Genomic DNA, 16,908 nt, shown 5'->3' with positions numbered 1-16,908 from the left:
CATACCATACTGGTTTAGTTACTTCATTTTTTAAGTTGTAATTTCAGTTCAGTTCTTCCTTCTGTATTCCTTCTTTTGGGTTGTATTACGCCCGGGTTTGCTATCTTGTAATCCAGAAACCAACAGGGAATTCCGTAGGGAATTCCATAGGGGAATTCCGCCCCTGTGCAGTGGGAAGTCCGTATGACGTAGCCGTGCAGTGGGAAGTCCTTATGATGTGACAGGAGGTGTTTTTTGGAATTCCGTAGGGAATTCCGCTGGGAATAGTGCGATTTGATTAGTATATTAGAATAGTAATGCGTGGTGCAACAATTAAAAATTCTGGTAACAGAGAGTTGCCGATGTGCTATTTCATCACTAATTTGTCGTGCAAATAACAATGCTGGATAGATAAAATCAACTTTCAAATGATGAATTAAAGACAATTTACTGAACTAAGTTGCTCGATAGTTTGAGGGTTTAGTGCAGAAAAGTGTTGGTTTTGTGCACAGCAATCCATGTTGTGGTTTTGCCTACCGCAGGGGATCAAAGCCCACATATACCCATATTATACAGCCCATTAGCATTCGATATCATTACTTCAATAATTTCAGGATAATAAATAAATACTCTACCAAGCATTTGGTGCTTCTCCATTTTCTTTCAAATTCATAATGAGATTTACATGGTTAATTGATTTGGTGTATTTTGAGATTTTCACCATAGGGTACATGAGTTTTTTTAAAAAAATAGGCACCACTAAAATGTGATTTGTAATCAACATATTGGAGTATCATAAAAGCCCACAAAAATAAATGGATCCAAAACAATTGGGCCACAGCCCAAATCTTCAATAGGTTTTATTTTTCTTTATAATCACTGCATTTTCATTTAGGGCAAAATCAAGCTCCTCTCCGCCCCTCAGACTCCTCTCTCGCTCTACAATGGTACGCTTCTATTTTCTCTACGTCGAAAGCAGCTAGTTGGTGTTTTACTTTATGGATTCGTTGTTATTCAGATCAGTCGATTTCCAAGTGTAATTTGATTTACTCGCCTTGTGATTATGCGTTTCTTTTGTATCGATTTGCGTTGCTGTTGTTGCTTGATTTGCATTTTACAACTGAGTTGCACTTTTCTTGGTTGTGTAGCTAGAAAATTTTGAAATTGGAGTCGAGCGTAAACTAATTTGGCTGGTATGGCGAGTGTGTGTCAATTCAATTCTGTTGGCAAAAAAAGGTTTTTTGCTCATTTATTGGTCGTTTAGCTAGAAAATTTTAAAATAATTGAAGGCAGAGTGAAGTAATATTGGCTTGCTAGTGTGTGTTCTTTCAGTTCTGTTGAAAAAGTTGTTTGCTTTAATGTATCATTGATTCGCTATTCCATCGTTGCTGACTATTTCTTGCTATTGATTTTGCTGTGGATTTTGTTTTGCACGAAATATGTCCATTTATTAACGCTTCTTCACTTAATCCAGGCAAAGAGAACCAAGAAGGTCGGTATTGTTGGGAAATATGGTATGCTGAGTTCTGATTCTTTACCAATGTTTCTAATTATTTTCCTTCTTAAGATGAGCATTAGTTTAGTTAGTGTATGCATAAGAGAGTTAAAGGGGGAGATTTAGATTATGTTCTATATATTTTACTACTTAATTTGTTTTTGTTTTCTGTGATATGACTTGATTTCTTGATACGACATTGTGCTAATCCGGCTAATGCTCCATAAAATTACAGGCACCCGATATGGTGCTAGTTTGAGGAAGCAAATCAAGAAGATGGAAGTCAGCCAGCACAGCAAGTACTTCTGTGAGTTTTGCGGCAAGGTATGCAGTTCGGGTAAATACATGGTTACGGCTTTATGGTATTAGTATTCCTACTTATGTGAATGCAAATCATATGTGCAGTATGCCGTGAAGAGGCAGGCTGTTGGCATCTGGGGTTGCAAGGACTGTGGCAAAGTGAAGGCTGGTGGTGCCTACACAATGAAGTAATTCCCTTTTCTTGTTCTAATGGTTCTCTTTGTGCTTTGTTTTTCTTATTCCTGACTATGGTTCTTTTGCATAACAGCACTGCCAGTGCCGTGACCGTCAGGAGCACCATCAGAAGGTTGAGGGAGGCCACCGAGAGTTAGATTTTAGTGAAGACTACGATTTATATGTAGTGAATTTTGGCTCTGAATTGTTATCCTTTCTTTCAATCAAAGCAAGTCTAGACACTCTTGTTTGAAACCTTTTCTTTAATACTGAGGTTGATTTTTGTCTGTGACTCGATTTTGAAGGAATATTATTAATCATCATATTTGTTTCCTTGTCAAATGTGTTCATGATCTTTATTTTGCTGGGTAGTACAGTTCTATCTCATTTTTCTTCTTTTTCTTAGGAGTTTTCTTTTTTACAACAGTTTCTTGAATTTCTATGCTTTTGGGCACCGTTCATGAAATAGTTATAACTTCATTTTCGTGAAGTTACTCCTGTTCTATAAATATAGACTTTTTCATATTAGTCCGTTTCCATTTCTATTATTGGCAACTTCTTTCTCAATGAATTAAAACACCTGTCATCCCAAATCTCCCTTTTTTCTTTCTATCGATATTAAGTACTTATCCAGTGTTAAAAGATGAAAGACAAACCATCATTTGTTGCACCACGGTAGAAATCATATGTGAACAATACCTTGGTCAGCCCTAGTCTATAATAAAGATGATGCATCTTGGGGTTAATTTGTCTTATAAAGAAGACTACATCTACATGAGTAAAAAATATAGTGCATGTTGAGGCTAATTTGTCTTATAAGGAAGACTACATCTACATGAGTAAAAAAATATAGTTCTGATAAGTATGCACACAGGAACTACAACAAGTACTTCAAGCATTTCTCTGCCTGGAAAAGAAATTAGCTTACATAATGACAACTTGCTTCACAGAGGATTTTCTCCTTCAATCAAACAAATTTGTCATTCAATCTTGATCTCTGCCCTCTCCTGCCCTGTCCCGCGGCCATTTGGTACACCACATACACCAAAACAAAACATTTACCCAAGAGATATAAATTCTGAAAATGTGATGGAGACTTGTTCATCAAGGCTTGTGCATCTTGAACCCAAAGACTTTGGGGACATAGCTCTGCACAGGCTTCTGTGGCTTGAGGTGCCCATAGGTCATCAAGAACAGATGAGGGAATGTGGTGCCGAAATACGCTCCGTCAATATCTATGCTAGTGAAGGAAATCATCACAAATGAAGCATGATTTTCTCACAATTAACAAACTTGCATAAATTTAAGGTCTGACTAGTTGCTCTTTGAAGGCTTGTACAGTTATATCAGCATCCGGTGCCTCAGATCTAGCAAAATCAGAACTTGTTTATCCTTTTCTTTTTGACAGTAAATTTTCAGGCAGTAACCATCACAGGAAGAATGCAAACAAAGATCAACTCTAAACTAGTTATGCAGAGGGAAAGAAACAAGATAAGTCAAGAGGTGTTCAAGGATGTTTCACTTATTGCTCTTAGCTCAGCAGAATAAGTTGAAAACTGTGAAATAAAGAATGCAGAAATTTATAAAGAAACAAGAGTCAAAGAAGAAAGAAAGAAATAGTTGTAGATATATTATTAGTCCCTGGTTAACGAATTTTCTTAATGCCATCAATGGATGTTAAAGTGCATGGGTAGTAAGGAAGAGTGGGGATGCGCCAAACTAGAATATGAAAAATTTAAGATAAAAAAATGGAAGAATCAGAAATTAAGGATACTGCCTTGATACTTGGATCGGGGATAGAAAATATCTTCGCATTTGGGACAGTATATTTTCACGGTACTAGAGCGTGGAATGTCTGATTGTCCAACAGGGAGACAAGGTTGTCCACAGCAGTAAACCCTTGGACATCTTCCAAAGTCATAGTTCTTGTACTTCTCTAACTGTTTTAAGTTGCAGCTCGACAAGTTGGATACAGTAACTTAAGGACAAGGAAGTTAAGACAAAAGCTAAGAAAGTAAAGGGTATACCATTGCTGCCATTCCTCTGGTGGTCAAAATGTACCGGACATGGATAAGGCCATAGAGCATTTCAGCAGCTGACTCAACCAGTTCATTTTGTTCCTCAGTAAACATATCACCTACATATGTTCCAAATTGGAGATTGTTAGCAATAAAACTATTCCGGTTTCAAAAGGTATCATATATTCATATGTGACATCAGATGCAAGCATAGAAAAAATCCAAACCAAGGAGATGCAGAAAAAGTAAACCCAACTTTGGCAACAGTGAGCAACAATAGCAGGAGGCAGCAATTCACGAAACATACAAAGAAACACAAAGAGTCCACTACACACTACACAGACATTCATGCAGCTATCTGGAAACACATGATGGCTTCATCATTAACCAAAAACAAAATTCCACCAGAAGTAAGAAATGAACATGGCTATTAGAATTCATGTGAACCAGACCATTTTAGAATGAATAAATTTCTTCAATTGGTTACTAGTTGATCATTAACTCAGGCTTGCAAAGGACAAAACACAAACCACATTCTCAAAGATCGACAGATCAAACGATGCCACTGAAGTATGCAAACATATAAAATGCCTACCATGAGAGGATTCAACATCCAGAATAAGGTCGAGTGCGTAATCATAATATGGAACTTGACTGCTCAACCCACAGAGATTAAAATCGTCTTGGATATAGTCATCATCAACTTCACAGAAGAATTCATTTCCACGCAAGTTGCAAAACCATGAAATCCAAGATGTATCATCCCCATCAGAACCACTGACATCAGACTCCTCTTCACTGTCTGTGTCAGATTCATCTGCAAGAGTAATATATAAGCAAAGTTACTTTTTTATTCAAAGATTACATATCTATACTGTATGTGATCAAAATTAGCAAATAGATCCCTAACAACAATATTAATAATGAACAACAATATTAGTGACATCAATAAAGATAATAATGAACAACAATATTAATGACATCAAAATTCCATATATTACTCTTTTCAATCAAGCTAACTAGTGAGACCTTAACTGGAAAAGCATGCCCTTTCTGTGGAGATCAGTCATATTCTACACACCTAAAGACCCAAAATGATTCCCCGCATACTACAAATAACTCAACGTTGCAAACGACCAAATCCTGAAAGTCTTTCTTTGCTCTTGACTGATAGCTGAATTTTAAGGACATAACCGGAGGATTTATAAAGTTACTGACTGCCTGACATTCTGCCAATAGTTCTTCAAAACTATCCAAGTGACTGACATACCATAAAAATCCTCATAAAGTTTGCTTCCAATAAAAATGTTGAGTCTTGGATAACCATTAAAATTCTCACAAACACTCCACCAAGAAGGAAAATAGAAGGAATGAGCACAGCAGAAATCACAAAACTAGAAACCACCCCCAATTATACAGTTATTATCCCCAAAACCGCTAAGCAATCATATATAGCACTTTATGCAAACACACCCAACCAAAGATTATGGTTACAACGCAATACATGACTCCAAGCACCTCATATGCTACATTTACCCAATATAAATTAAAATTTTAAAACTACTAAGTGGAGCAGCAGCAGTCTTTGTATCTTCTATCTCCCTTTGGATTAATGGCATGGCCTCCATGTACATTTCAATAAGTGCATCGAGGATGGCATTTTTGTCTGGGATTGGATCTATTTTCGTAAAGAGATAATTTTTGTGGGAGAGAGTAGATGAAATGAAAGTGAAATGTGGTTCTACTAGTTCTATTCGCCGTGCCCACAACGAGCGGCAAGCAGAGCCCTATAGCACAGCCGAAATAGGCAAACACAATAGCCAAAAGGGGGAAAAAGATAAAATAAAATAAAATTCGAGGAAAAACGTACCATCCGAGCACTTGTTCTTGTCGGTAGTGAGGGTGGACGAAGAGCGATTGTTTCTAGGGTCAATATGCTTCCCTCCGGAGGCGGAGGTGGAGGGCATGGCGACAGCGAAACCCTTGTTTCTGGAGGTGGAAGGCGAGGACTTTTCCAAATGTTTGTCCAAGGCGTCGTTGATTCGCTTCCGATCCAACATATCTCCGCCCTTGGAAGAGCCAACACCTCCTCGATCTCTGTACATGTTAGGAAACAGGAGAAAAATCGAATTGACCAAAATTGACAGAGGGGTATGGGCTTTGGAATCAGAATTCGATGATTGATGGGAAAAAGGCTTAGATTTGCATAGTGTAATGGTGTGGGCGAGACGGAGAAAACTAGGGTTTCTTTCTACGCTACATCAAGAGGAGAGATAGCCGCAGCTTCGATGCTGCTGTTTATTTTCGTGTTTTTCAATTTGTTTCATTTCCATATATTTTGGTTTTGAATGTGTTATTGTATTTTATTTATTCTAATAAAACAACTGATGGAGTATTCAATTTTCTTTTGTTATTTTTCAGTTTATTTTTTTTCTTTACAAGATTAATGCATTTTCAATGCGGATAATGTACAGTACTTATGAGTTTGTAGCAAATAATTACCTATCAAAGTTATTATTGCTTATTTCATGAGTTTAAACATAATTGTCGCATTTTGTGTCCGGAAATATTGGCATATTAATTTCTAATTTATTGAATTAGACTTATTTTGCCATTATTCAATATTCACCCCTACTGGACTGTGGTCTGTGGACGTAATTTGGGACACTAATTGTTAAATAAGAGAGGATTTTATATTTCTTAAAATGCGTTTTATCACAATTTCATTAGTGAATTAAATCGATGGTGCGTGATAGATGAAATTTGAGATTACAGGGAATGACATTAAGAGGATGTCGCATATGCAACAATATTATTAACTAGTATCACACCCGTGCTATGCACGGACTAAGATATTTCCGAACATTGATTTGAGATTATAAATTAATTAACATGGTATAATTAATAAAAAAAATTAATATTCCAATGTGAGATAGTAAAAATGTAAAGGTATAAAATATATACATTCAAATACATTTTTTTAATCTGTAATAAATAAATAAAGTATTCATCCACATATAATGCCAGTACATGTGTCGATAAACCAATAGTATCTTTTGAGTGCCCCTAAAATTTTTTTTGGACAACTAAAACCCATAACCAAAAGAAATAAGAGAGATAAACAACTGCAAATATATTTTCGACGTAGCCTCTTTTGCTAGTCTCCAAATGCACCATCTTCTCCGATCACATATCCATTCTCCCAAATCTCAAGTTCTTCATCTTCGATCACTGCATGCTCTCCTGTTTCTACATTAAAAAAGGTTGTCTATTGACTCGATTGTGTGTTAAAATAAAAGCACAATCTAATATATTTATAAGCCAAAAAAAATTTAGGATCATATTCCAAAACATTTCACTTCCTCTCTTTTAAGGTCTTTTTCACTTTTATAACTTTATTGTCCATCTTTATATATTAAAAAATATATTTTTTAATAAAAAAATTGCAACTTGACAATAAGACACCAAAATAGTAGTATCAAGTAAATATCTTAATGAGGGAGACGGTTATTGTATATGCATTTTGATTTGATTCACTAATATTTCAGTAAATAACAATTAAAGACTCCAAAAATAAATAAAAACCTTTCATTTCCTCAATTATTATACAAATAAACAAAATCTTTTTATTTGCCTAATTTTATTCAAAATCTATAATGACAATCTTATTAATTTTTTCAAAACTCGTCTTCTATGTATGTATAGATATAGATATAAATTAATAATGAATTAAAAATATAAAATAATTAATTTATTAAACTAATAATATGTGAATTAAAAATTACATTAGCAACACAAAGAAATATAAATTTTATATATTAAAATAAAATACATATAAAATCATAATCATTAAATATACTAAAGATCTTTGCTGACCCACCAAGGAGAAATCCTTATAAAATATTTCAATAAAAATATTGTAACGAAAAAGAAATTTTATGTACATCAAAAATAATTTTGATATAGTATATTAAGATTTCTATAAATGGAAAGCATTAGTACACCAAAAATTAAGATAATTTAAGTATACAATTTAATAATTAAGTTTCCAAATGGACTACTTTGCGCACAAAGATAATAAAAGAAAATTAATCTCATTTATAATCAGCTAAACTGAATTACAATATAGATGAATGTTAAGTAATTTAAATTAACTAAACATTAATAAATTAAATCAAACACTATCAATCAGAATTCTAATTATCTGTCTCTCGCTTTATTTTTCTTGAAACATGCTAAAAATACTCCTAATGAGATTTAAGATATAATTTAAGATTGCACTGATGAGACACTTCCTAGTCGAGCTTCATTTCATTGCAATATAGTCATCTGTACACTAAAAACCCAAACCTTGAAACCTAAGAGCACCCACAACCGTGCTCTTGCCAGCGAGCACGGTTGTGGGCCCGACCCCACTTTTTCTGCCTACTCTCTGGCAAGAGCACCACACCCACAACTGTGCTCTTCTGCAAGGACGAGCACAATTCAATTTAAAATTCAATTAAACAAAAACATTTCCATAATATTAAAATTCATTAAAAAACCTAAATAATATTACAAATGACAACTAAAATAAAAACGACATAATTAAAAACCTAAAAATTAAAAATTACATAATTAAAATACTAAAAATAAAAAAACCACTACTCGTTGCTGAATTTCGTCTACATGTGTTTGATTAGGTCTTCTTGTAGCTCAATGTGGGTTCGGGTATCGCGCATTGTGTGCCTTGTATCGATCCTCTGGCCCACCGTCGTATGCACACCTCAGCGTGGGGGAGACCTCGCGGTTGAGCTTCCGGCTTCATCCTCGTCGTAGAAGTTTGCCGCCCTCGGTCCTTCGTCGGCTATGATCATGTTGTGTAAGATAATACACGTGTACATGATGTCGGCGATATTATTCACGTACCAGAGCCGAGCCGGGCCTTCACAATGTTGAATCGGGCTTGAAGGACCCCAGAGGCTCTTTCGACGTCTTTCCGCGCGGACTCTTGACGCTGCGCAAAAAGAACCCGTCTCGGGTCGTGCGGGTTGCTGAGTGTCTTCATAAAAGTCGACCACCTTGGGTAGATACCATCGGCGAGATAGTAACCCATGTGGTATATATTTCCGTTGATGGTAAATTCGATCGTCGGTGCTACACCATTCATCACATCATTGAAGAGTGGTGAAGAATAGAGCATGTTCAAGTCGTTGTTGGATCCGGCAATGCCGAAATATGCATGTCAAATCCATAGGCGGTAGTCGGCGACCGCCTCAAGGATAAGTGTTGGGCCGCCGCCTTTGTGACCGCTTAGGTGTTGCCCCCTCCAAGCAGTCGGGCAATTCTTCCACCTCTAATGCATGCAGTCAATGTTGCCAAGCATTCCGGGAAAGTCATGGACTGATTCATGAAGACGAAGTAACCGTTGGCAATCATCGGTGGTGGGTACCCGAAGGAATTCATCACCGAAAGCTGAACGAACGCCCTCGCAAAAATTTTTTAGACAAAGGATTCCAGTGGACTCACCGATATGCAAATATTCGTCGAAGAGGTCGGTCGTTTGCCCAGTAGCGAGTTGTCGGATGGCACACGTACACTTCTGCAACGACGTGATACTTTGTCGGCCGGCTGCTTCTGGACCTGTTTGGAAGAATTCAACACGTGCGGACAATGTGTTGACAATTCGCATAAACAAGCGCTTTGACATGCGAAAACGGAGCCTGAAGTAATCTGTCGGAAACCGCGGATGGTCGGCAAAGTAGTCGGCAACGAGCCTTTCGTGGGCTCTCTCCCGGTCACGATGGATGTAGCGGCGAGTTGATCTAGTTCGTTGAGGAGGAGGAGCGGGGGTATTCGCCGCGACATATGCTTCGTAAGCGGCACGATGTTCTTCGTAGTATTCTTGTTCTTCGTGCTCCGCTTCCGCCATAAGATGGGTGAAATCCATTTGAGGTTTTGAGTGAGAGATGAAGGTGTAGATAGTATGTATGAGAATTATGAATGAGAGATGAATAAGAGATGATTTGATGTGATAAATGGATGATGAATGTGTGTATTTATAGATGATTTTGGGGGGGAAAAATAAAAAAAAATAAAAAAATTTCAAAAAAACGGCCATATTTTTGGGATTTGGATTTTTTTTTTATTTTTTATCGAGTTTTAAAATTAAATACCAATTTTTTTTAAAAAAATAAAAATATCCAAAGGCAACGGCTATGCCGTTGCCCAATCGTGTGCCGCCACGTCACCTACTCGTTGGCACGGACATGCTCGATGCATCGAGCAGCGCCGTGCCAGCGGACGACCTCCTCCGTGCCGCTGGCACGGACGATTCGTCCACCGTTGCAGATGCTCTAAATCCTAAACCCTTAACTTTAAAATAACTCATCATGACCAACAAATGAGTCAAATATCAATTTTACTTTATTGATCACTTATTCTATTTTGGAGGTTTTAGATCTGTATTCGATATCTTACACTGGGTCGGCCTACTTGATAATCCTTACTGATAGTCGAGGTTTTTTTTACCTGAATCTTGGCTGTAAATCTGTTTATATGCTCATATCAAAAAAGTGCTTTACAATAGGTCTATGTGAACCGTAAACAAAAAAAAATCTTGCTTGCATTCATTCAAATATCTATTCACCCAGTGGTATTATTTATTGGAGCTGAAGTAGTGTTTTATTGAAGCTAGACTTGTATTCTATCTTCAAATATTAAATACATGAGTTATTTCATTAAATTACATAACTTTTGTAAATTAAAATATACTACTATTAAACATACCATTTGACTTTTTTAGGATTTACTAATATGTATTTATGTCTAATTCTGTGTATTTCTTTATTATTTATATTACTTGAATTAGTATTTTAATTAAATTCACAATATATTCTGTAATTTATTCAAGTGAAACCAATTAAATCAATTGGTCCAATAAATAAGTAAGAAAATTCTATTAAACAACAAAATTTAATAAATTAAACACATAATCAAATTTATTTATTAACAAAATTAAAAGGTAATCATCTATTAAATAAAATAACTGGACCAACAAATTAGAAATATTTTAAAAGTTCATTACAAGAGTCGATATGATACATATTAATTAGGCTAAATAATACATGCAAACCCCGAACTTTGTCGATTTACTCTCCCGGACGACGCCAAATAATATTCTAGGCTCATTGCTCGTATTTTCATCATGTACGAAAAGCAGTAACAGCCGTCGTTGCCGTAGATTCCGTCCAAGAATGTGATTCTCGCCAGATCTTTCAGATAATTGGAGAATAATTTATGTCCGCCCCGATTTATGATTGAGCATTGAGCTTTTGAATTCCTTTATTATAAATCGGTAGAAAAATATTATATATTCTATCTAAAGTCTGGTAAGTAGGGAGTTTTGGGCATGTGCATCAATTTGACAATTCTTTCTTCAAATGAAGGTTTCAATCTAGAATGCCATATATAAAAAGTGCCTGGTGACTTGACTGGTGAGTGTATCAATAAGAATTCTTTCGGATCTCATTGCAGCTTTGTATTTTTGGAGTAGGCATGCAACAATTTCCTCTTTCGTTTGTGGACTATCATCCCATTCTTCTGCCATCTTGTCTTGAACACAAAGGTAGTAGTCTATTGGAATTTATACATGATCTTGTGGCTTTTAATATTCTCAAATAAATTCCAATGATCTAAATGTCATTTATTATATATTTAAATTGATAATAAATTCTTCACAATTATTTTGACCTTTCAAATATGAAACAGCCGGCCTACTTAATCATATAGTAGCCCATGAAAGAGAAAAATTAAGATTATGATAAAGTAAGTGATGGAGTACGTACTAAACAAGCCCAACAGCAGTAAAGCCCATCAGCCTAAAGCCCAAGAAAGAGTATCAGTTCGGCATGACTAAAGAGTTCAGTTCGGCATGACTAAAGAGTTCGGCCCCAGCCTACAGCTCGGTAAAAGCCAACCAATCAAACTCTGCTCTCAGGTCGGCATCAAGCTCTACTCTCAGATCGGCAAAAGCTGCTCGGCAATAATTCAGCAGTTCGGTCTCAGTATTCGACCGAACTAGGAGATAGTGGACTCATGCAGGATTTCCACCTCCACTACACCCACGATCTATTTAGTGGTGTCAAGCAGTCATTAACTCATGCAGGATAGTGGACCCATGCAAGATCGCCACGATCTCCACGACATCCATGATGGAGTACGTACTAAACAAGCCCAACAGCAGTAAAGCCCATCAGCCTAAAGCCCAAGAAAGAGTATCAGTTCGGCATGACTAAAGAGTTCAGTTCGGCATGACTAAAGAGTTCGGCCCCAGCCTACAGCTCGGTAAAAGCCAACCAATCAAACTCTGCTCTCAGGTCGGCATCAAGCTCTACTCTCAGATCGGCAAAAGCTGCTCGGCAATAATTCAGCAGTTCGGTCTCAGTATTCGACCGAACTAGGAGATAGTGGACTCATGCAGGATTTCCACCTCCACTACACCCACGATCTATTTAGTGGTGTCAAGCAGTCATTAACTCATGCAGGATAGTGGACCCATGCAAGATCGCCACGATCTCCACGACATCCACTACCTAGTAAATGGTGCTGCATGCCACGATCTTGGTTCAATGTATAAATAGAACCTAGATCAGATAGATAGGGTCAGACTCCCTCGCTCTCTAGAGATAAAAGATCAAATAGCAAGTCTGTATTGTAAGCTGTAAGAAAACAGATCAAGCAATACAACTCTGCCCTCTTTTCTTCCCGTGGACGTAGATTTACCTCAGTAAATCGAACCACGTAAAATCTCTGTGTCGTGATCTGCATTTTCCTGCATTCATCACCATCAAAAATTCGCCGATTCATCACTGGCGCCGTCTGTGGGAAACAGAGAACCAAATTTGTGATAAAGCGAATTTTTGACCCTTTTTCCACCCCAAAAAAAAATGCATACCAGATCACATACTACCCGTAATACCGTTCGTGATAACCGTGAGGAAGCTAGTCCAGCTCGCAGGTCTGAAAAACGGCCTCGGGAGACATCTACCTCCGGTTCTCACGAAGAAGGAACAAGCCACTCCAGGAGTCATCGCACCGAGTCTTCCCAGCAGCCCGATTTAAATGAAGCTGTCAAGCTGTTCTTGGCCGAGAAGCAGGAGGAGTTCTTAACCTTCCTGCAGAAGAGCCAACAGCCGGAGAAGACAACGGCGGATTCTCCCTCCTCATCCAGACATGAAAGTCACTACCGCAGTAGTGACGTGTCTTCCAGGAGAAAGAATCCTCAACCCCGACATGTTCCTGTTCCTCCTCGGTACCGGAACCACAGGAGAACTCCATCTCCTCCGTACCGAAGAGATGTCGGGTTCGCCATGTACGGAGCATTAAAGACTCCGTTCTCGGACGATATCACCCGAACTCCTTTGCCGCGGAACTACCGGACACCGTCAATGACTTATGACGGGTTGGTGGATCCTCATGACTTCCTGGGACGCTATCAGTATAATATGGCGAACCAGGGGCTCAATGAGGTCCATATGTGCAAGCTGTTCCCCGAGCTGCTCATCGGGAACGCCAGAAGGTGGTTCGACAGCCTTCCTCAAGGCAGCATTAGATCCTACCGAGATCTAATGGATGCTTTCCACAGGAGGTTCTTTCAGAAAGCGGAAGCCCGGATCACTTCGGCTCAGCTGCTTTCTATACGTCAAGGTCGCGACGAAAAGATCAGCGACTTCATGACGAGATTCCACAAGGAATGCCTACAAGTAGATGATCTCAACGATCTACTTGTCATTTCGGCATTCCAAAATGGAATCCTGCCCGGAGCTCTCTACAGAAAGCTCGTGGAGTGCGGTCCGCAAACAGCTCAAGAAATGTGGGACATTGCGGACCAGTTTTCCCGTGCGGATGAGGCAGACCGTCGAAAACGATCTTTAGACAGCTCATCCCGAGAAGAGAAAAAGAAGCCCGATCAAAGCGGCCAGGTGCTTCCTCGCCGAACTCCTTTTGAAAGAATTCAAAGGGCACCGGTACAAGGCAGATTGGGGCCACGTCTCAATCCTGAGAAGCCGCCCGCTCAGTTCGTACCATTAAACAAGTCAAGAGCGGAAATTTTCGAACTACATTCCGATATGTTCGAAAAACCAAAGCGGATGACGAAATCAGCCGCGCGGCGACCTCAGGATCAATATTGCTCCTTCCATCAAGCCCACGGTCACGATACCGAGGAGTGCCGAAATTTGGCTGCAGGTATTGATGTTCTTGTGAAAACAGGAACGTTAAAAGAATACCAAAGCAAGCAGCCGAAAAAGAACAAAAGGCAGAGAGGTGCGAACTGCAATCCTCAGGATCCGAAAAGGCATGAGGATCCCGAAGACGACGACGAGCCGCAATATGATGGAGTAATCCAGACTATTGATGCTCTCCCTGCCGGGAAGACTAAGTCGTCTCTAAAAGCAGAACGCAGAGGTTCCAATCAAGAGGAGCCAACACATAAAAGGCTGAAGAAAGACGAAGTGATTACATTTTCAGATGCCGATCCCGTCCCAGCCATCTCTCCTCACCAAGACGCTATTGTCATTCAAGCCGGAGTGGCAAACAAACTGATCCACAGAGTATTTGTGGATACAGGAGCGTCAGTCAGCATTCTTTTTAAAGAATGTTTCGATAAAATGGAAGTGGATCCAGCTCGGCTCAGTCCGGCTCCACTTCCTCTGAAAAGTTTCGCCCAGGAGGACACCCGCCCTGAAGGTATTATCAGCCTTCCGATCACGGTGGGAAAAGCGCCTACAAGCTCCAATACGATGATCGAGTTCTTTGTGGTGAAAGCTCGGTCCCCGTACAACATCATCCTGGGGAGAGACTGGCTCAACACAGTTCGGGCCGTTTGCTCTACTTATCACCTCACCATCAAGATCCCCACTAAAGGTGGGATAGCGGTCATCCGAGGTGATCAAAAGAGAGCAAAAGAATGTCTGCAGATTGCGCTTAAAAGTGCCGAGCAATCAGTTCGGCACCATCAAGCATAGCAATCACAGCAACCGGAGTCAGAGGCAAGCGAGATGACCGAAGTCACTTCAGAGCCGAACTCAATGACCGTTCAGTTATACGAAGATGATCCATCCAGAACGGTCAAGATCGGCTTCGCAGGAACGCCTCTACTCCGGAAAAAGACCATTCAGCTCCTCAAGGAGTACAAAGATGTCTTTGCATGGTCTCCGATGGACATGACCGGAGTGCCCCCCGAGGTAATCACTCATCGATTAAATATTGATCCTTCAATCCGGCCAGTAAAACAGAAGCAAAGACTCTTTGCGGCAGAAAGAAGCCAAGTCATCCATGACGAAGTCCGCCAATTACTAAAAGCGGATGTACTATTCGAGGTGAAATATCCTTCTTGGGTGGCCAATCCTGTGATGATCAAGAAAAAAGAAGGAGGATGGCGGATGTGCATAGATTTTACCGATCTAAACAAGCACTGTCCTAAAGATTGCTATCCCCTTCCGAATATAGATAAAAAAGTAGAAGCTTTGATCGGCTTCGAAATTTTCTGTTTTCTTGATTTATACAAAGGATATCACCAAGTGTTGATGGATGAGAGTGACGCTCCGAAAACAGCTTTCATTACCGATTTCGGCATTTTCGCTTATAAAAAGATGCCATTCGGTTTAAAGAATGCCGGAGCCACTTATCAAAGGATGGTAGACAAGCTTTTTCGGCACCTAATCGGAAAACAGGTTGAAGTGTATGTCGACGACATAGTTGTCAAAAGCAAAAGCACTTCGGAGTACGAAGACAACCTCAAATCCACTCTCGACGTGCTCCGAAAAGCCAACCTCAAACTCAACCCCCAAAAATGTACCTTTTTGGTAGATTCGGGAAAATTTCTAGGTTGTTGGGTTTCAAAGGACGGACTCAAGGCAAACCCCTCAAAAGTTCAAGTCGTTCAGAACATGGCAATGCCGAAGTCCATACATGACGTGCAAAGGCTAACCGGATGTCTAGCCGCACTGAATCGATTCCTTTCCCAAGCAGCCGAAAAGCAACTGCCGTTCTTCAAAGTATTAAAAAAGGCACCAAAGTTTGAGTGGGGAGCCGAGCAGAAAAAGGCTTTTGACGAGCTCAAAAGTTATTTAGCCGAGCTTCCAATTCTCTCTGCTCCAACAGATGCCGAAGTGATTTTCTTATACTTAGCGGCATCCGATCAAACCATTAGCGCGGTGCTTGTACGAGAAGAAGGCCTAAAGCAGTTTCCCATCTACTTTACAAGCCGAGCATTAAGAGGTCCAGAAACAAGGTATCAACCTCTGGAAAAAATTGCTCTGGCGTTAGTAAATGCAGCAAGGAGACTGCGGCCATACTTCTATGCTCACAAGGTATGCGTCTTAACCGATCTGCCTCTTCGGCAAGTTTTGACCAAGCCAGAAGCATCAGGCAGAATCGCCAAATGGGCCATAGAGCTGGGAGAACACTCAATCGAGTACCTACCTCGAAAAGCCATCAAGGGACAAGCCTTGGCAGATTTTCTTGCAGAGGCCAAGTTCGATCAAGCAATCCCTGTCATTGCCGAACAGAAAAATTCTGCCAATGCCGAACTAGCACAGCCCTTGGAATCCGAAGTAGAGCCGCCGGACTGCTGGAGCGGATTCGTAGATGGAGCTTCAAACAAGATGGGAAGTGGAGCTGGTATTTTACTTGTCGCTCCCGACGGACACGAGGTAACCTACTCACTTCGGTTCCTATTCCCCACTACTAATAATGAAGCCGAGTACGAAGCCCTCCTGGCCGGACTCCAGTTAGCGCAAAGTCTGCTCGTCAAATCTCTCAAAGTCCATTGTGATTCACAAGTCATAGTAAATCACATGTTGGGTACAAGTGAAGCTCGTGACGAGAGAATGAAGAAGTATTTGGACAAAGCGCAAAGCATCAGCCGAAGTTTCTCCTATTTTCGGATAATCCGCATTC

The 16,908-nt window shown here is 39.5% G+C and overlaps 2 protein-coding genes across 2 annotated transcripts; one reads left to right on the top strand and one right to left on the bottom strand.

The window, feature by feature from the left end:
• Nucleotides 1-853: 853 nt before the first annotated feature.
• LOC121760148 (60S ribosomal protein L37a-1) lies at nucleotides 854-2,290 on the top strand. Its single transcript, XM_042155767.1, has 5 exons — nucleotides 854-926; nucleotides 1,454-1,493; nucleotides 1,710-1,798; nucleotides 1,880-1,962; nucleotides 2,043-2,290. Exons 1-5 carry the CDS (start codon nucleotides 924-926, stop codon nucleotides 2,104-2,106), a joined length of 279 nt encoding a protein of 92 aa, XP_042011701.1. The 5' UTR covers nucleotides 854-923; the 3' UTR covers nucleotides 2,107-2,290.
• A 433-nt stretch (nucleotides 2,291-2,723) lies between these two features.
• LOC121760339 (casein kinase II subunit beta-1-like) lies at nucleotides 2,724-6,292 on the bottom strand. The gene is made up of 5 exons (XM_042156024.1): nucleotides 5,837-6,292; nucleotides 4,562-4,783; nucleotides 3,976-4,085; nucleotides 3,723-3,888; nucleotides 2,724-3,183 (listed from the first exon to the last, which is right to left on the bottom strand). The coding sequence occupies exons 1-5, from the start codon at nucleotides 6,069-6,071 to the stop codon at nucleotides 3,053-3,055; spliced, it is 864 nt and encodes a 287-aa protein (XP_042011958.1). The 5' UTR covers nucleotides 6,072-6,292; the 3' UTR covers nucleotides 2,724-3,052.
• Nucleotides 6,293-16,908: the final 10,616 nt, after the last annotated feature.

The sequence above is a fragment of the Salvia splendens genome, chromosome 13, assembly GCF_004379255.2.
Source record: "Salvia splendens isolate huo1 chromosome 13, SspV2, whole genome shotgun sequence".
In the NCBI taxonomy this organism is placed as follows: Eukaryota; Viridiplantae; Streptophyta; class Magnoliopsida; order Lamiales; family Lamiaceae; genus Salvia; species Salvia splendens.
This window is presented reverse-complemented; position numbering and strand designations above follow the sequence as displayed.

Coding starts and splice junctions, on each gene's coding strand:
- LOC121760148 (XM_042155767.1), top strand. Junction 1,494..1,709: donor CGGTATTGTTGGGAAATATG/GTATGCTGAGTT, acceptor ATAAAATTACAG/GCACCCGATATGGTGCTAGT. Junction 1,799..1,879: donor TCTGTGAGTTTTGCGGCAAG/GTATGCAGTTCG, acceptor TCATATGTGCAG/TATGCCGTGAAGAGGCAGGC.
- LOC121760339 (XM_042156024.1), bottom strand. CDS start 6,071: ATGTACAGAGATCGAGGAGGTGTTGGCTCTTCCAAGGGCGGAGATATG. Junction 4,086..4,561: donor GGATGTTGAATCCTCTCATG/GTAGGCATTTTA, acceptor GAACATATGTAG/GTGATATGTTTACTGAGGAA. Junction 3,889..3,975: donor CCAGAGGAATGGCAGCAATG/GTATACCCTTTA, acceptor AACTTAAAACAG/TTAGAGAAGTACAAGAACTA.